This window comes from Suncus etruscus, chromosome 19 (assembly GCF_024139225.1).
Source record: "Suncus etruscus isolate mSunEtr1 chromosome 19, mSunEtr1.pri.cur, whole genome shotgun sequence".
NCBI lineage: Eukaryota > Metazoa > Chordata > Mammalia > Eulipotyphla > Soricidae > Suncus > Suncus etruscus.
The window spans coordinates 27,617,855-27,638,394 of record NC_064866.1 but is presented as its reverse complement, the minus strand read 5'-3'; the positions used below and the strand labels follow the sequence as shown (position 1 = coordinate 27,638,394).

The 20,540-nt window shown below is 45.1% G+C and overlaps 2 protein-coding genes across 2 annotated transcripts in view; one reads left to right on the top strand and one right to left on the bottom strand.

The window, feature by feature from the left end:
* The window catches only part of ELAPOR1 (endosome-lysosome associated apoptosis and autophagy regulator 1), a 111,618-nt gene extending 102,716 nt beyond the window's left edge, over window positions 1-8,902 (bottom strand). Inside the window, exon 1 of the mRNA XM_049765669.1 lies at window positions 8,708-8,902. Coding sequence (XP_049621626.1) covers window positions 8,708-8,839 — 132 coding nt within the window. The 5' untranslated portion in view covers window positions 8,840-8,902. The remainder of the gene's footprint in view (window positions 1-8,707) is intronic.
* On the top strand, window positions 8,825-19,661 carry CFAP276 (cilia and flagella associated protein 276). The gene is made up of 6 exons (XM_049765853.1): window positions 8,825-8,868; window positions 9,689-9,969; window positions 15,254-15,370; window positions 15,832-15,947; window positions 18,741-18,868; window positions 19,511-19,661. Exons 2-6 carry the CDS (start codon window positions 9,892-9,894, stop codon window positions 19,579-19,581), a joined length of 510 nt encoding a protein of 169 aa, XP_049621810.1. The 5' UTR covers window positions 8,825-8,868; window positions 9,689-9,891; the 3' UTR covers window positions 19,582-19,661.
* Window positions 19,662-20,540: the final 879 nt, after the last annotated feature.

Sequence of the window (20,540 nt, the reverse complement as noted above, 5' to 3'; positions counted from 1 at the left end):
TATTCCAGTCTAAGGACATTAGTTCCTCAATTAGTTCCTTTACTCTTTTTTTTTTTTTTTTTTTTGAAAAGTAAAAAAGTTGAGTTTTTCTTTTCTTTCTTTTTTTTTTTTTTTTTGATCACACCCGGCAGCGCCCAGGGGTTACTCCTGGCTTCATGCTCAGAAATCACTCCTGGCAGGCTCGGGGGACCATATGGGACTCCGGGATTCTAACCGATGACCTTCTGCATGAAAGGCAAACGCCTTACCCTCCATGCTATCTCTCCGGCCCCGAGTTTTTCTTTTCTTTCTTCTTTTATTGTTGTTGTTGAAGGTGAGGGTAGCACACCCAACAGTGATCCGGATTTATTCCTCGTTTTGCTCAGAAATACTACTGAAAATGCTGGGGTACCATTCAGGTACCATAGGCTGGAATCTCACAGGGGTCATTCATATGCAATTCAAAGGACTAAACTTCTCTACTAACTCTCCAGTCCTGTAAAATAGCTATATTTAGAGAAATATAAGAAAACAAAAGAAATATAGGAATACAAAATAAAAAAAAAGTTACAGATGCCAGAGGGGTAGCTTGAAGGGCCGGAGCATGTGCTTTGCAGGAAGAGGAGACCCAGGTCTGATCCCAAGCATCACCTAACCTCCCAAGCACCGCCAAGGCTGACCCCAAAACCAAGCACACAGACAAGAATAAATTACCAACAGTTCCCTACCCTCAGCTAGGAAAATAGCTATAAAGTTGAACATGAATTTCCCCCATCCTAGCACTCCACTCCACATCTATGATGCTCCTCCCAGAAGACAACTCCATGAGATCCACAGCAGCACAAAACAAAACAAAGATTAAAAAAAAAAAAAGTTGGGGAGGGATGAAGAAACACTGGAAACACACATGTCTATCAACAGAAGAATGAATTTGGGAATGAATTTTTTGAGTTTTGGATCACATCCAACAGTGCTGGAGACAACTCCTGGCATAGTGCTTGGGTGTTACTCCTGACAGTCCTTGAAGGATTATGTGGTGCTAGGGGTTGAAATGGGGGCTCCAATACACAAAGTATGCTCTCCATCCCTTTGAGCTATCTCCTTAGAGACTTTTAAATTTTAATTAGAGGAGGAGTAGGCCATCCTGACTAGGCTAAGGACTTTCTCCTGGCTCTGCATTCAGGGATCACTCCTGGAGGGGCATGGAAGACCCATTATGGTGCTGAGGATCTGGGTTGGCCACATGAGCAGTAATGTCTTACCCACTGCATCATTTCTCTAGCCTCTAAATTTTTTGGGGGGGGTCACACCCAGCGGTGCTCCGGTGTTACTCCTGGCTATCTGCTCAGAAATAGCTCCTGGCAGGCACGGGGGACCATATGGGACACAGGGATTCGAACCAACCACCTTAGGTCCTGGATCGGCTGCTTGCAAGGCAAACACCATTGTGCTATCTCTCCGGGCCCTAAATTTTTTTTAATAGAGGCCATTCCTAAGGACGCTAAGGGATCCAGTGTGTCCCTCCCAATGATTCTTTGTCCAGTGTTGCAGACCTAACATTTCAGAGCTCAGACAAATGGGGGACAGGGCCACCAAGATGATTTATCTGTGCTTGGGAGGCAGTAATGCAATGTAGGGATGGAACTCAAGGTCTGGAACATGCTAAGCAAAGTGCTCACTATCTCTTCTGCCAAAAGAATAAATCCTTATTATTTAAAAAAAAAAAATCGGGGACCGGAGAGATAGCATGGAGGTAGTACATTTGCTTTTTGTGCAGAAGGACAGTGGTTCGAATCCAAGCATCCCATATTGTCCCTTGAGCCTGCCAGGAACGATTTCTGAGTGTAGAACCAGGATTAACCCCTGAGCGCTGCCGGATGTGACCCAAAAACCAAATAAATAAATAAATAAATAAATAAATAAATAAATAAATAAATAAATAAATAAATAAATAAATTGGTGGAGCCAGAGAGATAGCACATATTTACCTTGTACGTAGCCAACCAGGTTTGATCCCCGCATCCCATATTGTCCCCCGAGCCTGCCAATAGTAATTTCTGAGCACAGAGCCAGGAGTAACTCCTGAGCCACACTGGGTGTGACCCCCCCACCAAAAGTGTGTGTTTTGAGTCCATACTTACTGTGCTCAAGGCTTACTTGACTCTGAGTTCAGTGCTCATTTCTGGCAGGGTTCGGGGGAATCAGGGATTAAACCTGTGTTAACTATGTACAAGGTAAGCACCTTAACGTTTTGGCCAAAAAATGCATTTTAATTTTGTTTTTGTTTTTTGGGTCACACCCGATGGTGCTCAGGGAGTACTCCTGGCTCTGTGCTCAGGAGTCATTCCTGTGGTGCTATGAAAACTACTTTATGGGATGCCAAGGATCCAACCTAGGTCTGCTGTGTGCAAGGCAAATGCCCTATCGTTAAGCTATCACTGCAGCCTAACCAAGAATGCCTTTTAAGGGGAGAAATAGCATGGAGGTAGAGCGTTTGCCTTCCATGCAGAAGGATGGTGGTTCAAATCCCGGCATCCCATATGGTCCCCAGAGCCTGCTGGGGCGATTTCTGAGCGTAGAACCAGGAGTGACCCCTGAGCAAAGCTATGTGTGACCCAAAAACCAAAAAAAAAAAAAATGCTTTTTAAGGGGTTGAAGAGATAGCACAGCCGTAGGGTGTTTACCTTGCATGAGGGACCTGAGAGGGACCCACTTTGATTCCTGACATCTCATATGGTCCCCCGGCCTATCAGGGGCTATTTCTGAGTGCAGAGCCAGGAGTAATACATGAGTGCCGCTGGGTATGATCCCAAAACTAATCAATGAATCAATCAATAAATAAAGTTTTAAAAAAAAAGAATGACTTAAATTATGAATATTCATTGATTTATAGAAACATTAAAAGTCAATAAATAATTTTTGTTGACTTAAAAATGCTAGTGTTGGGGCTGGAGAGATAGCATGGAGGTTAGGTGTTTGCCTTGCATGCAGAAGGTCGGTGGTTTGAATCCCAACATCCCATATGGTTCCCTGAGCCTGCCAGGAACAATTTCTGAGCATAGAGCCAGGAGTAAGCCCTGAGCACTGCTGTGTGTGACCCTAAATAAATAAATAAAACTAAATAGGATTTTGTTGTGATAATGACTGGGCCCGTCTTTTCTCTTTTTTAGATGTGAGGACTGACAGGAATGATTTGGAGGAGGAGAAAGGGATGAATGACTCCAGAGATGACTCTCCTTACCTGAAGGTGAGAGAAGATAGGTCAAACATGCAGGGCCAAAGTGAAATAAACTGACTAGACTAATTCATCCAGTTCCCCATTAAAATCATCTCAAGGCATTTAAGACCACTGTGCTATCGCTTCATCCCTGACAGTGCTCAGGATTTACTCCTGGCTCTGCACTCAGGAATCACTTCTGGCAGGCTCGAGGGACAATATGGAATTCCGGGAATTGAACCCGGGTCAGCTGCATGCAAGGCAAATACCCTTTCTGCTGTGCTATCTATCACGCTGGCCCCTCATTTTGAGTTTTCTATCTGTGGTCCTTTCCCCCAGGCTTTCTCTCTATCTAGAAAGCAACCTTCCCTACAATGAAAAGTGACTGATAAATGCAGAAGCAGGTCAAGTGTCAACCATTCAAATGCACTTTCTTCTCTTATCAACTTTTATACAGCCACTCCTGCATTGCTCAATAAACGTTAACCCTATGACATCATCTATATGCCATTATTTGCATATCTTCCCTTTTCATTTACTTCATTAGGGTGGAGGCATTAGGGTCAGGTATGGGCCACATTCAGCAGTGTTCAGGGCTTATTCTTAGCTCTGTGCTCAGGGATCAGTCCTGGCAAGGTGCCCAGAGAACCATATTCTATATGAGCTAGGAATCAAATCCAGGTCAGTTAGTTGCATTAATACAAATGTCTTACCTGCGCGTCTATCTCTTTGGCATAGCCTACCAATAATTATTTATTTTTTAATTTTTAAATGATTTATTTTATTATAAGACCATGATTTATCAAGTTGTTCATAATATAATTTTTATTAAATATTTATTTTATTAAACCACCTTATTTTACAAACTTATTTATGGTTGAGTTTTAGGCATATGATTTTTTTCTCTTTATTTAAGCATCATGATTACATTCATGATTATAGCTGGATTTCAGTCATAAAAAGAACACCCACCTTCACCAGTGCAACCTTTCTACCACCAATGCCCCCATTTTTCTCTTTCCCTACCCCCTGCCCTAATCTACTTCTCTCACTCATTAACATTGTCATGATAGTGTAGTCATCTTTCTATGTGATGAGCTTCACATCGAGAGCCAGTCCTTCCAGCCCTCATCTCTGTTGTCTCTGGGCATTATTACAATAATGTCTTTTCTTTTTCTTTTTTTATCTTTTTCTTGGGTTTTTTTTTTGGGGGGGTCACACCTGGCAGTGCTCAGGGGTTACTCCTGGCTCTATGCTAAGAAATCGCCCCTGGCAGGCACAGGAGACCATATGGGATGCCGGGATTCGAACCATGAAAGGCAAACACCTCACTTCCATGTTATCTCTCCAGCCCTTTTTATTTTTCTTAAAGGCCATAGATGAGTGAAACTATACTGTGTCTATCTCTCTTCCTCTGACTTATTTCACTAAGCAAAATAGATTCCATGTACATTCATGCATAGGAAAAAGTCATGACTTCATCTCTCCTGATGGCTGCATACTATTCCATTGTATATATGTACCACAGTTTCTTTAGCCATTCATCTGCTGAAGGGCATCTGGGTTGTTTCCAGATTCTGGCTATTGTAAATAGCACTGCAATGAATATAGGTGTGCAGAGGGCATTTTTGTTTTGTGTTTTTGTGTTTCTAGGGTATATCCCTGGGAGGGGTATAGCTGGATCATATGGAAGCTCAATTTCCAGTCTTTGGGGGAATCTCCATATTGTTTTCCATAAAGGCTGGATGAGATGGCATTCCCACCAGCAGTGAATGAGAGCTCCTTTCTCTCCACATCAATAACTTTTTTTTTTTTTAATCTTCATCTGGAAGTGCTGAGGTCTTACTCCTGTGTTCACGGATTACTTCTTTCTGGTGGACTTGAGGAACCATATATGGTTTTGGAAATCAAACTCAGATCCACTACATGCAAGGCAAGCACCTTCTCACTGTACTATAATTCTGGGTCCCTATCAATACTTCTTAAGCACCTATGACATGTCAAGGTTACGTACTAGACATGTTTTTTGTTTTGTGTTTTGTTTGGGGCACCTGGTGCCACTCAGGGCTTATTCCTGGCCCTGTGCATAGGGATTCCTGACAAAGCTCAAAGGAACATACCATGCTGGGAATCAAATTGGGGTTTATTGCTTGCAAGACAAGTGCCTTACCTGTGAATCTCTCTCTTGTTGCTTGTGCTAGTTACTTTTACATATAATCTAATTCAACTTAATCCTCACAACAACTTTATGAGATAGGTATTACTGCCCCTATCTGAGTCTGTCACACACAAGTTAATTATTAGCTAATTAATTTTGCTTGGAGAAGCAGCAGCCTTACTAAGTGGCAACAATTTTATTCCAATCCATGTCTTCCAGACTTCTGAACTCCATGGGCTTTTCAGTAAGACTGAGAAATCCCTTTGGGGGCAATTAGCACAGGAGCCTCCAGACAAGACAGCTTTATAGGAAGCTTTCTGAGCCTTCTCCTATGGTTTAGATTCATAGTGTTATAGGAAATGTCCCTTCGACTTTAGCACAGCCCTGAGTCTGGGCTCCATAGGACAAATGAAGTGATTCATGAAGACAAACACCATTCAGGATAATCAATGACCACGATTGTTGTAAAACTCTACAAGGATCGCCATGTTCAAGCACATGTTTCATAATCTAGGACTCAGTTCTTTGCCACCTCAGTTCAACCTGAACCTCTCTGGTTCCCAGTGACATCCAGGGTCTCATCAGCTTGAGGAAACAGGATGAAAAACCTTGGCATGAAAAAGAGTCCTTGCCATTGGCTCATAGAAAATTCACATGAAGGAACAGAAACAGAGAAGGAACTGTTCTATCCTGAATGTATTTTACTTTAAAGCCCTCAGACTTGTTGGGTGAGTTCAGATAGCCAGATGGTGAATATTAAAATGATGGCCTTGGGGCCCGAGTGATAGCATAACGGTAGGTTTGCCTTGCATGCACAACCCGGGACGGACCCGTGTTAGATTCCCGACATCCCATATGGCCCCCTGAGCCTGCAAAAAGAGATTTCTGAGTACAGAGCCAGGAGTAACTTCTAAGCATTGCCAGGTGTGACGCCAAAACCAATAAATAAATAAAATAAAATACCTGGACAAAATGATGGCCTTTTTACTCTTTCTTATTGTTTTGGAGTTGAGGGTATCAGTGGCTACTGTCTACTTAAAAAGAGTGTAAACAAAACTTGCTGAGGCTTATAGTCTGTGAGTGCGTCTCCTAAAACACTTACACTCCTGTATAAGGTATTGATCCGCTTATAAAATAAAAACCATTGGGGGAAGGGAATTAGGTGAGTCTAGTTTATATATTTTATTTATTTATTTATTTATTTTTGTTTTTGGGCCACACCCAGCAGTGCTTAGGGGTTACTCCTGGCTGTCTGCTCAGAAATAGCTCCTGGAAGGCACGGGGAACCATATGGGACACCGGGATTCGAACCAACCACCTTTGGTCCTGGATCGGCTGCTTGCAAGGCAAACACCGCTGTGCTATCTCTCCGGGCCCTCTAGTTTATATTTTATTGGCACTTTTTCTTTCAGTAATCAAAGTAATGTAGGGCTGTTGCGGTGGCACAAGGGGTAAGGCGTCTGCCTGCGCTAGCCTAGGATGGACTTCAACTCAATCCCCCAGCATCCCATATGGTCCCCCAAGCCAGGAGCGATTTCTTGAGTGCATAGCCAGGAGTAACCCCTGAGCATCACCGGGTGTGACCCAAAAACAAACAAAAAAAAATCAAAGTAACCTTTTTTTTTTTTTGGTTTTTGGGCCACACCCGTTTGACGCTCAGGGGTTACTCCTGGCTATGCGCTCAGAAATCGCCCCTGGCTTGGGGGGACCATATGGGACACCGGGGGATCGAACCGCGGTCCGTCCTACGCTAGCGCTTGTAAGGCAGACACCTTACCTCTAGCGCCACCTTCCCGGCCCCCAAAGTAACCTTTTTTAAAATTTTTATTTATTTATTTGGGGGGTGGGCCCAAGCATTTTAATTTTTATTTAATTTTCCCACTTATATTTTTAGCTTTTGTTTATTTATTTATTTTGGCATTTGGAGTCACAGCTTCGACTCTGTTCTGGTATTTCCCATGTGATGCCTGGGACCAAACTCAGATCAGTACAGTAGGTAGAGTATACTATTATCCCGAGCACCTCTGAAGATGATTCCTGGGCACGTATAAACCCTGAGCAAAGCAAAACAAAGTAATCAATAAATAAACAAATGAGAATTTAGGAGGATTCAATACTCTGCCCGGCCTCCAAAGAAAGATAATATGAAGTACCTTTTAATGTTTCTATTTTCTGTAGTAGACAAAGAGGTCAACAAAAGTGGTAGCTGTTTTCAGTTTTAGATTTTTATGCCACCCCAGCAATGATCAGGGTTACTCCTAGTTCTGAGCTCAGGAATTACTCCTGGCAGAGCTCAGGGGACCATATTTAGTGGCAGGGATTCAAACCAGAGTTGCCAACGCCAGTGGTTTACAAAAAGCGTTTCTTACCTTACTTCCTGTACAATTTCTCCAACCCAAGAGCAACTTTTGCTTTCCCAATGTAATTCTCATAAATATTTGGTTGCTACTTCTGCCATATGGTCAAAGAGAAAAGATATATTCATGAATACAACCATATAGATTTTTCTATTCTGTAGAAATGACGAAGTTGTTTCTTTCCTCTACTCCTCTAAAAAAGAACGTTTCAAAGGGCATTTTCGGCTGAAAGACATTCTTTTAGGCGCACCTTACAAAACAACATGTCAGTGGGAGTCCTGGGGCTGAGATCAGGAAAAATGAAGATTTAAAGATTTAAACGAAATGAAAGGGTTTAAAGAATGCAAAACCTATTTATTTTCAGGCAGATTTGGGGGTCATTAATGTTTGGGGACATTAAGTCAAGTCCCCCTGGTAGGAGGCAAAGGTAGGAAAAGGCTCCCAAATATCCCCCTGAGCTGCAGCCACGTGGGTATCTGGTGGTGACAAATCAATCTATCAAATCCCGTCTTCTGCTACCAACCGGTTCCTCCGGGGACACACACGCAACACACACCTTATATCTCTGAAGCTCTGAGCCAACCAAGATCTAACTTCACTCCCCCCACTTTTTCTTTGAGGGCTTCCCAAACTCCTTTCTGATCTTAATACTCCCCTATATGTCATATCCTCTGTGCCCCTGCCAACCCTCCTTGTTTGGGTTCAGGCCTGCTTTTACCATCAGTTAAATCACAGGGGAGAGGTCTTTCTCCCTTTCCAAAGTGCTGACCCCCAGGGGAGCCACAGCTTTTTCTGAGCCCCCCTGGCAGGGTGGGTGGGCAAGAGGACCATCTAGTTCATTTGTCCTCGAGTGGGTGGGCTCCCCAAGACTCCCTCTCCACTCCTCTAGGCTCACCCCCAAAAGAAACCCTAAAACTCTGCAACGCCTGCCACCTACTGTCTTTGCCTGGGGAAGGGGAGGTCCAAGATCTGGAAGACCAGGAGGACCTTCCTTACCTCCTTGCAGGCGTAGAGCTCGGGTGTTGCTCCCTGGGTCACCTGGAAGGCGAGGCCGAACCCCAGTAGCAGCCGCAGGAGCCGGAGCAGGCTGGCCCAGGGATGGAGGCGACTGTGCCCAGACTGGGCCATGGCTTGGGGCCCAGTGAGCGACTACTCAGGTGCTAGCAGCTGGCAGCTGGCAAGGGGGAAAGGCGGAGGGAGGCTCCTGGGGGCGGGTAGGGGTGGGTTCGAGGGGCCGGGCCGGCTGCAAGTCACCTCCCTGGGCCGCCTCCTATCCTTCCTCCTCCCTCCTGAGTTCGCCTCTGCTGCTGCTACCCGCGTCGGGTAGGTCGCCTTGGCAACAGCATCCTCGTTCTGCGCGCTCGGGGGGGAGGGGGGGCTGGACCACAGGGGCTTGCAACCGTCCCAACCGACCAGGCCTGGGCTCGAGGCATAGAACCGGGGTGGAAATCTCTTCTCAGGTTGATCTCCCCTTTCTTTTGCATGTTCTGCACAGCCCTGCGAGGCCTTGGGCGCTTTGGAAGCCTTTTCTCATTTATTTGCAGACGTGGCATTCTGCAAAAACAGATGAGCTTGCATACATGGAAATAAAGATCCTGGAAGAGAAAAAAAAAAAATCCCAACAGCAAACACCTACCTTCTGCGACTTTCTTAGAGTGATGGCTTGCATGCTTGCCAAATCCATTCGTGCATTGCACACCGGTTCTGGTTTGTGCATGCAAACCTAAGTGGACAGCAAAGGAGGGTTTGCCTTCGCCAGCACGGTTGCAAATTGCGCCTGGCATGGGCTCGAAGAGAGATAGGGTGGGAAATCCTTCTGTTACATGCCAAGAAATGGTGAGGTCTTGCTTTAGGATTTCTTTCACCGCACTGGTTTCTGCAGAAGTCCTCTTAAACCATGGGAGGCATTTTGCAACTCAGTCTCTGGCTTGCAAATAAATCCACGGCTCCCAAGTCCAACTCTCCACTTTCCTTAAGGGCCCTTTTCTGCATCTGTCCATCAGGTGGAGCCAGCACCTTCTTAGAGGAAATTCGATTCTGTCACACATGGCACATTGCCCTGTTGCCTGGCAACCGATTCTGGGCGTCGCAAACATCTGGGATCCCAGGAGTTTGCGGGTAAGGTTGTGTGGGCCTGCCATCAGCCTTGGAAGAGAGCGCCTCCCACTGTGTTTTATGCCATGCCACGCACCCAAGATCCTTTCCAGCGCCCCACGGATGACAGTGGTTCCCATTTGGGGCACTTGCAGACTTCCAAGGTATTTTGTGGCTTCTTCCCAGTTTCCCAATAGAGTGAGTGGACAGCTCTGCTCTTGTGAGAGGAGATGTAACATTGACTTTAAAGACTCTGGTGATGACATTGGGTTAGGTGCTGTGGATTTTTGTTCTCTACTTGCCTCTACACAGCTTAGATTTTGAGCAGAGAGAGTAGAGTTCTAGTCAAAAGACACAAGGGATTTTTACTAAGTACATCACAATGGTCATCTCTCTCTCTTTTTTTGTTTATTACTTGCTCTAAGAATGCCAGACATCCTTAGAAATATAATAAAGTTGATATAGTTCTTGTCCTCAAGATAACTCTAGTAAAAGAGATGCTGATGGCAACAGCACCAGAAAAAAAAAATGGACTTGCCCAGAAGCCAGTGAGATAACAGTAAGGTGCTTGCCTTAGACACTGCCGACCCGGGTTCAATCCCCAGCACCAATATGGTCCCCTGACACAGAATCAGGAGTAAGTCCTGAGCACCTCCAGGTGTGGCTCAAAAGCAAAAATGGATTTAAAAAAAATGAATGAACAAGCAAGAAGTGTGAAGATAGACATTGACTTTTTGGAGCCGTAATCTAGAATGGCTGGGACATGGAGCATTAGTGGTGGTAGGAGGGCCGAGGGAGAGCTTATTGGGGTGAGTGTGGTCTGGAAAACACTGCCAATGAGCTAGATTTCATCCTGCAGGTGCTGGGAAACCGTGTGAGAATTTTAAGCACTGGAATGAAGACTGGGTGTTATAGATGAAGGGTGTTTTAGGAAGCATTATACTAACAGGGGATTGGCTAGGATGAAATTAGAGCAATGATCCAGGAATGATCTAGGAAACAAGAACTTCTGGAGGCCGTAGTCCCACGAGGAATTATAATGGGTCTAATGTTAGCCAAGAAATGACCATGAAATGCAAATGGGAGAAGGATGCAAAGAGAAGAAGGATGAATGGGATTTGGTGATGACTGGATGTGAACCCAAAAAAGAGGAGCTGAACGTGGAATAACAGGATTCTGGGAGGATTAATTGATACCATTTACTTAAATGAAGCACCCAGTGGAAGCAGATTTTGGGGGCAGAGATGTCAAGAGTCCACATGTCATTTTTGCAGCACCTTGGAGACATTTGAGGGGAAATAGATAGAAGGTTAATGAGTGAGAGGCTTGAAGAAGTCTATCTGGGCCGGAGAGAGAGCACAGCGGTAAGGTGTTTGCCTTAGGCACTGAAGGACAGTGGTTCAAATCCCAGCATCCCATATGGTCCCTAGAGCCTGCCAGGAGCAATTTCTGAGCATAGAGCCAGGAGTAATCCCTGAGTACTGCCAGGTGTGACCCCAAAACCAAAAAGAAAAAAAAAGAAAATCAGAAATGAAAGGCCACTGAGAGCATCACTGTGTGAAAGAAAAGAAAAGGCAGAGCTGGGGGCTGGAGAGATAGCACAGTGATAAGGTGTTTGCCTTGCATGCAGCCAATCCAGGACACATGGTAGGTTCGAATCCTGGCATCCCATTTGGTCCCGTTTCTGCTGGAGCGATTTCTGAGTACAGAGCCAGGAGTAACCCCTGAGCACCATCAGGTGTGACCCAAAAACAAAAAACAAAGAAACAAAAAAAAAAGAAAGAAAGAAAGAAAGAAAGAAAGAAAGAGAAGGCAGAATTGAGAAGTAACTAGGAGGCAAACAAGGAGTTGGGCCCCCAGAGAACGAAGAGAACATTTCATGGAACCAGAATCACAATGCCAGAAATTGTTACCCCTCCCCAAATTCCATATGTTATTATTACATGGATGGTGAGTCACACCCACACCAGGGAGGGGGGAGAGGAAAAAGAGGGGAGAGGGAGAGAGGGAGGGAGGGGGGAGGGGGGGAGGGAGGGAGAAAGAGAAGAGAGAGGAGAGAGAGGAGAGAGAGGAGAGAGGAGAGAGGAGAGAGAGGAGAGAGAGAGAGAGAGAGAGAGAGAGAGAGAGAGAGAGAGAGAGAGAGAGAGAGAGAGAGAGAGAGAGAGAGAGAGAGAGAGAAACTTTGAATGAGATATGAGATGAGGGAAATCGGGTTTAAAGACAGTGCTTGTCGGGGCCGGGCGGTGGCGCTGGAGGTAAGGTGCCTGCCTTGCCTGCGCTAGCCTAGGACGGACCGCGGTTCGGTCCCCCAAGAAGCCAGGAGCAACTTCTGAGCGCATAGCCAGGAGTAATCCCTGAGCGTCACAGGGTGTGGCCCAAAAACCAAAAAAAAACAAAAAAAAAAAAACAAAAAAAAAACAAAGATAGTGCTTGTGCGGACTTTTTTGGTGAAAGACAATCTCATCAACTGCTGCTAAGATCGAAACTCAGGTACCTTTGAGGAATGAGGAGGAGAGCTGCTTCTGCTTGAATCATGAGCTTGTAACTTTTTTTTTTCTTTTTGGTTTTGAGCTACATCCAGCGACGCTCAGGTTACTTCTGGCTCTATGCTCAGAAATCCCTCCTGGCAGGCTCAGGGGACCATATGGGATGCTGAGGATCGAACCCAGGTCTGCCTTGTACAAAGCAAATGCCCTACCCACTGTGTAATCTCTCCGACCCCAACAACTTCCTTTCTTTTATCCTTTTTGGTAAAAGCACAGTGCCTGGCATTACTGTTAATGTTATTTGAGCAGGGCCATCCAGCATCCTACCATGTCTAAGGGAGAGGGATTTTATCATGAGGTAGGTTGACTGAAATGTTGACCTGTAGTTGTATTCACTGGAATTCAGTCATTGATTCAATGTGCCAGGTACTGCAGGACAATAAATAATATGACACTTTATGTGTAATAAAATAATCAGGTATTCACCTTTCATATTCATGCTTGGGGCAGTTATTTAAAGGATTGAATACCTAATGGACTTTCTCTTTGATCATTAAAGAACCCTTCTCTGCTTACTAGATTCTTTCTCACTCTCTTAGACACTGCACACTTCTTAACTTCCCTGACTGCTTCTTAGTCCCTTTTTCTCTATTCCTTTCCCAATTTTATGCATAATTCAATCTTTATCAACTCATATTTTCCTTTTTCATCAACCACTTTCACAAGCTTCATGGAGCTGATCCCCAGATCTCAATGACTCACTCTGATTTCTCCTCCAACACAGCTCTAATTTTTTTCTTTTTTTGTATTGAGATATAACAGGATTTATTATACCAAATTCTTTTTTTTTTTTTTTTTGGTTTTTGGGCCATACCCGGTAACGCTCAGGGGTTACTCCTGGCTATGTGCTCAGAAGTTGCTCCTGGCTTGGGGGACCATATGGGACACCGGGGGATCGAACCGAGGTCCGTCCAAGGCTAGCGCAGGCAAGGCAGGCACCTTACCTTTAGCTTTAGCGTATACCAAATTCTTATCACTGTCAATGAGTTTTGTAAACTGTGACTTGTAAGAAAAATAATATATAATGTACCCAAATTTGACACAGACTAGTTGAGTTGTTGGGGCCAGAGAGATAGAACAGTGGGTAGGGCATTTCCTTGCATGTGGCTTACCTGGGTTCAATACCCAACATATGGTTCCCCAAATCTACCAGGAGTAATTTCTGATTGGAGTCAGGACTAAACCCTGAGCACAAACAGGTATGGACCTAAAACAAACAAGCAAACAAAAAATATCCAAGAAAATCTGATATTAGACAATAAGTTATATTTATTCATTAATTCATCCATACTTTCTTTGTTTTGTTTGTTTTGTTTGTGTCATACCCAGCAGTGCTCAGGGGTTACTCCTGGCTCTATGCTCAGAAATAGCTCCTAGCAGGTTTGGGGGATCATATGGGATGCTGGGATTCGAATCACCGTCTTTCTGCATGCCAGGTAAACACCTTACCTCCATGCTATCTCTCCCGCCCCATCCATACTTTCAACCCTCTTTTTCCAACTCAGTTAAATTAGTTGCAGCCTGTCTTGGCAGCTCAGGGCCCAAGGTGAGACCTCTCAACAAGAGCCCCCTCCATCACAGAGCATGCTCAAACACACATGTACTCATCAGAGCTGATGATCCAGACACCCTCAGTGACACTAATGTGCCTCTCCGGAGGCTGTGGAACAAACCAAAGCACCCAAAGAAAGAAAACTCATGTAAACTTGAAAAGAATGTTTAAGAGATCGGAGAGATAGCATGGAAGTAAGGCGATAGCATGCAGAAGGTCGGTGGTTCGAATCTCGGCATCCCATATAGTCCCCTGAGCCTGCCAGCAGCAATTTCTGAGTGTAGAGCCAGGAGTAACCCCGAGCACTGCCAGGTGTGACCCAAAAACAAAAACAAAAACAAAAAAGGAAGAATGTTTAAGACCACATAGCAGTAGTCCTGACTGGGAATTCATTTTCTTTCTCCTTCCTTCCTTCCTTCCTTCCTTCCCTTCCTTCCTTCCTTCCCTTCCTTTCTTCTCTCTCTTTCTTCTCTCTTCCTTCCTTCCTTCCTTCCTTCCTTCCTTCCTTCCTTCCTTCTTTCTTTCTTTCTTTCTTTCTTTCTTTCTTTCTTTCTTTCTTTCTTTCTTTCTTTCTTTCTTTCTTTCTTTTTTTGTGGTTTTTGGGTCACACCCAGCAATGCTCAGGGGTTACTCCTGGCTCCATGCTCAGAAATTGCACCTGGCAGGCACAGGGGACCATATGGGACGTTGGGATTCGAACCGATGACCTCCTGCATGAAAGGCAAACGCCTTACCTCCATGCTATCTCTCCAGCCCCCATTTTGTTTCTTTTTATCAGCATTATAACAATTCTACCACAGGAACCTGCTGTTTATGCACCCAGGGGTACCTTATATATTGCTAATTTGTATTTTTGAGGAAATCTCCAAGATGGCTCAAAGGGTTGGGACACAGGTTTTGCATACAGGAGCACCAGGTTCCATTCCTGGCACCTCACAGTGTGTCCCCACTCCTTCCCTTGTTCCACTCCACCCTTTCCCTATATTCTGGCCTATTTCTTTTGTTTTGTTTGGGAGCCATGTCTGGCAGTACTTGAGTCACTCTTTGTGGGGCTCAGGGACCATTATGGGATGGGATGCTGGAGGTTGAATGCATGTCAGCCTCAAGTAAGGTAAGTGCTCTATCCACTATACTACCACACTGGCTTATTTCAGAAAGATTTATATGAAGACTTAGATGGCTCAAAAGCTTGTATGAGTAGTATTGCCTCCCTCCTACTGTAATTCTCTTTTCAGATGTTTTTCATGTAGAACAGGCATGAAGATGCTCAAGGCATTCTTTCAGCAAGGTTTCCTATAGCCCTGTTCTAAATGTACTTTTTTTGTTTTGTTTTGTTTTCTGCTTTTGCAGAAAGAGCCTCCTAAGAACCCAACTCACCTCATTCAGTACCAGGACCCCTGGGACCGGCTCAACTCAACTCTCACAGTCACCTCCATGAGAAGGGGGATTTGGTTTTTTGATCCCGAGGTACCTAGCATGGAAATGCTTTTTCCTTTTACATCTCTTTATAGCCTAATGAAGGATATTAATTTTACTAATATCCTTCTTACAAAGTCTGTCCTTGCCTGCTTCAGCATTTTCTTCCCTTTTGTCCCAAACCAAGAACGACCAAAATGTAAAACCGGGTATCAATTTTCTGGTCTCTGGGAAGAGAAGGAGCAGTTTGCTCCTTTTAGAATTTTCTGGAACAATCCTTTTCTCACCGGATTCTTCACTCTTCTGATGAGAACCATAAATGAGGTAAGAAGCCCAAGTAACTCTGTTGACAAGGGCTAAGAAACCATAGACAATTTAGTAGGGGCTATTGGTGGATATCAGGACCAAAAGGGGTTCACTATATTTTGTAGGAAAGTAAGTAAATTCCAACAGAATCTAGTAAGAGCTGGGAGGAGGTGCGGTGTTCATCTTAGGGGTTGACTTCTTTACAGGTGCCTAAGGATGACCTGGATTTCCGTTTAGCAGCTTTATATGATCACCACACTGGATCATTCAAGAACAAATGTGAGATACTGCTACAAAAGGAAACCATCCAGAATAGCCACAGGTAAGCGGAGAAGGTGGAGCCTTTTCAACCCTAAGGAAGCTCATCTCCCTCCCCCAAATTATACAAGTTCACCTATCAACTAATCTTGGGTTATATAGCATTTTCTCCTGTTTCTCCCTGATGCTGGCTGGATTTCCCAAATGACTGCTCTGCAAGGACTGTTAACTGGACTAGTAGTTTCTGCTGTAAGGCCCCTGGCTTACCTATTCTGCCTGTTCCCTATTAAACCCATCTTGAGAAAAACCCAGTCTAGGCAGTTGTTCCTGCTTGGCTTCAGGAGGAAGGTGGATCCTGACAACCTGAGAAATAGCAAATTAGGGCCAGAATGATAGTACAGTGAATAGGGTGCTTACCTTGCATGCAGCTGGCCTGGGTTTGATCCCCAGCAACTCATGTTTTCATGTTTTCCAAGCTTACCGGGAATGACTCCTGAGCACAGAGTAAGCCCTATCACCCTATCACCACTTGGTTTGACACATCCCCCCAATAGCATATCAACAGGTAATTATCTTTTTACATTTTTTCCCCCACATCTGTAACACAAGTTCTGATAACTGGAAGGCTTCATGTTTTGGTGTTCAGGTGTACTATTCCCAGCAAGGGGCTTTGGGTAGGTCACAACTTACTCAAGAAACCATGTCATGCTAGGAATCAAACCCCAGCCTCCAGCATGCATGGATATGTTATAACCTTTTTTGGGTTTTTTTTTTTGGGGCCACATCTGTTTGATGCTCAGGGGTTACTCCTGGCTAAGCACTCAGAAATTGCCCCTGGCTTGCGGGGACCATATGCGACGCCGGGGATCGAATCGAGGTCGCGATCTTTCCTTGGCTAGCGCTTGCAAGGCAGACACCTTACCTCTAGCGCCACCTTGCCGGCCCCGTTACCTTTTGACCTATTTCCCTGTCCATTCCTTTTCTTTTTTTTGTGTGTGTGGGGTCATACCAGGCAGTGCTCAGGGATTACTCCTGCCTCTGTGCTCAGAAATCGCTCCCGGCAGGCTCCAGTGACTGTATGGGATGCTGGGATTCGGACCACCGTCCTTCTGCATACAAGGCAAAACACCCTACCTCCATGCTTTCTCTGGTCCCCTATTCCTTTTTTTTTTTTTTTTAGCTACACATAATAGTACTCAAGGGCTACAGTGATCCTTGAGAGACTTGGGGTGTCATCCTGGTGATTCTTGGGAGGACAATGCATACTGAGGATCAAGCCAGAAGCTTCAGCATGAGGTGCATTCATATTTGGCCTTTGAACTACCTTCCTGGCCCACTGCCTTTTTGCTGGGGGTAGGGAGAGGTGGTCTGTGCTCAGGTATTTTTACTTTTGGGCCACACCCGGTGGTGCTCAGGGATTACTCCAGGCTCTGCTCTCAGAAATCACTCCTGGCAGGCTCAAGGGACCATATGGCATGCCAATGACCAAACCAGGTCAAGCCAGGTCAGTCACATGTAAGGCAAATGCCCTACCCGCTGTGCTATTGCTCTGGCCCTTTGTGCTCAGGAATCTTTTCTGGCAGTGCTTAGGGGAGAATATTTAGTGCTGGGGAAGATTATCCCAGGATGCCTTATATATGTCTTATATCTTTGGCTTTTTTTTTTTTTAAGCTCAGATATCTTTTTCAGTTCTTCTGCTTCCTTTTAGCACATTCCTATCCCTCCCACCCCAGAAAATCAATAGGCAGTTTTTTTGTGAGAAAGTTCTGGTTCCAGAAGACTTGGTCTGAAGGCTAAGCAGGGTAGCTGGATGCCTCATGCAGCTCTAATCACCATTGCCATGAGGAAGGTGGACAGGTGCACTGCCAGCCGGCTCAGAGCTCCAATGTTCTCAGCTGGCACTCCACGGTAGTGGGAGTATCTGCACTGCTGAGTATAGCATTGGCACCTCACCCCCAGCCAAGCCAGAAGGGACCTGCTCTGTCTGGTGTGCCCTTTCCCCCAAATAAAGAGCCACTTGCCTAGGGGCTCTCTGGGTTGGGAGTCTATTGGGAACCTCTTGTCCAGGCCTTGGGTAATCTCAAACTATGTTATAGTGACTCATTCCAAGGGCTTAGAGGTTCTCTGCAGTTCCCATTTTTTATTTATTTAATTTTTTTTATTTTTGGGCCACACCCATTTGATGCTCAGGTGTTACTCCTGGCTGAGTGCTCAGAAATCGCCCCTGGTTGGGCCCAGAGAGATAGCACAGCGGCGTTTGCCTTGCAAGCAGCCGATCCAGGACCAAAGGTGGTTGGTTTGAATCCCAGTGTCCCATATGGTCCCCCGTGCCTGCCAGGAGCTATTTCTGAGCAGACAGCCAGGAGTAACCCCTGAGCATCGCCGGGTGTAGCCCAAAAACCAAAAAAAAAAAAAAAAAAAAAAAAAGAAATCGCCCCTGGCTTGGGGGGACCATATGGGACGCCGGGGGATCAAACCGCGGTCCTTCCTTGGCTAACGCTTGCAAGTTCCCATTTTTTATAGTCTAAATTGGAGATCCTCCAAATTGTGCCTGAAAACACTCTTTAGTGAATTTTACAGAGAAAATTGCAAAGAGCCTTCTTAATCAGGTTTCATGTACTGGCCACTGACCTTTTCTCACCTTTGTCCTGATCCTTTTTTTGGAGGGTGGGGGGCAACACAGCAGGCAGTGCTCAGGGGATACTCTGACACTGCACTCAGGAATCACTCCTGGCGGGCTCAAGGGACTCTCTGGATGCTGGGGATTGAACCTGGGTGGGTCCTATGCAAAGCAAAGGCCCTACCCATTGTACTATCACTCCAGCCCTCCTAATCCAATTTTCTCCTTCACCAGCAGCACACCATCATCCAGGCTGCAATTCCCTGGAGAACACCAAACCCCACAAACCTTCATTATCCAAGATAACATCAAAAAGTGGGTCAGCCCCAAAAAGGAAAGCATCCACAGTATCCAGGGGTCCATAGGTAAGGACTATTTGGTAAGCAACTATTTGAGTTGCTGGATTAAGTAAATTTGTCTAAATGGACCTGAAACAGTAATTTGAGACAACTAGCTAGTGGGGAACATGAGGGATACTAAAGGAGGATGGAAGAGCAGTGATATGACATATATGAAATTAACATCAGGGTCGAAGGGTTCTTCAGAACTATGAAATGAATTTTTTAATAGTGTTGAGGCCAGAGCAATAGCACAGCAGTAGGGCATTTGCCTTGCATGTAGCCGATCTGGGACAGACCTGGGCTCAATCCCTGGCATCCCATATGGTGTCCTGAGCATGCCAGGAGCAATTTCTGAGTGAAAAGTCAGAAGTAATACTTGAACACAGCTGGGTGTAGCCAAAAAAAAAAAAAAAAGATTTCCAAAGACCAAGAACCTGAGGGGGCTGTAGAGATAGCATGGAGGTAAGGCATTTGTTTGCCTTGCATGCAGGTCGGTGGTTTGAATCCCGGCATCCCTGCCCGGAGCCTGCCAGGAGCGATTTCTGAGCATTGAGTCAGGAGTAAGCCCTGAGTGTTGCCTAGTGTGACCCAAAAACAAAAATATAAAAATAAAAACAAAAACAAAATCTGAAATTCTTAGCCCACTCCCACTTCTCTTTTCTCCAGTATCCCCTCATACTGCAGCCACAAATGGAGGCTACTCTCGAAAAAATGATGGTGGCTTCTTCTCCACCTAGTGCTGACAAGACTCTCTGGACCTGGAAATAATGTAATGCCCTGCTGCCCACCTCCATTAAATTGATCTGTGCAAGAGGAAGCCTGAAGTGTTAAATAATCCGGGCTACGTTACCATCTGACGACCCTGAAAAAACATGAGTTTTCCAACATCTAAAAATGAATCTTGTTGGGCATTATTTGCAGCTTGGGAAGTCATCTTGCTGAAAACCTCAGGAGAGAACAATAGCACTGAGGCAAGATATAGTCATTCCTATTTTATACATTATATATTGGAGTCAATCCTTTCTTAGATATATCAAAAAAGAAAATTACTTTGGCAGGGGCAGTTACAGTCAGTGAGGTAGTCAGGGCTTATTCCTGACTCAGCGCTCAGGGATCACTACTGAAGGCAGGGGCAGCTCTGATGCAGGTGACTGAACCTGGGTTGGTCACATGCAAGGTAAGTGCCTGACCTGCTCGAGTATGGCTCCAGGTCCATCCAGTCTTATTTTCTTACGAATAGGGTTCAGTATCTTACAGCTCAGAATTGAAAATATTAAAAATGAAGGTCAGGGTTGGAGAAGAGTTCAGCAGGCTGAATGCATGAAAAAGGCCAATGAGCACAGCACTAAAAGTAGGCAGCAAGCTGTGGTCACAAAATAAATATGCATTAATTATGTCTCTAAAATTAAAAAGTCACGTGAACTTTGCTGTTTGAATGTGCAAATGGAAAGAGAACTTTTTAGATCACTGCAGAGTCAATTCCTCCCTCCCCTTTGTCAGAGTGTAATCCAATCAAAGGCCTCACAGCAATCCAACTGCTTTACCACTACATTGCCCTTTAGTACTTTGCCCTCCCCAGCATTTTTTGCTTTATTTGGGGGGGGGTGGTTTGGATCACACCCGGTTGCACTCTGGGGTTACTCCCTGCTCTGCGCTCAGAAATCAGTCCTGGCAGGCTCGGAGGACCACATGGGAT

Bases quoted from the DNA above. Each gene is read 5' to 3' on its own strand.
- CFAP276 (XM_049765853.1), top strand. From the start codon at position 9,892: ATGCCACGCACCCAAGATCCTTTCCAGCGCCCCACGGATGACAGTGGT. The intron at 15,371-15,831 runs GTACCTAGCATG...ACTTCTTTACAG, and splicing joins TTTGGTTTTTTGATCCCGAG to GTGCCTAAGGATGACCTGGA. The intron at 18,869-19,510 runs GTAAGGACTATT...TCTTTTCTCCAG, and splicing joins CAGTATCCAGGGGTCCATAG to TATCCCCTCATACTGCAGCC.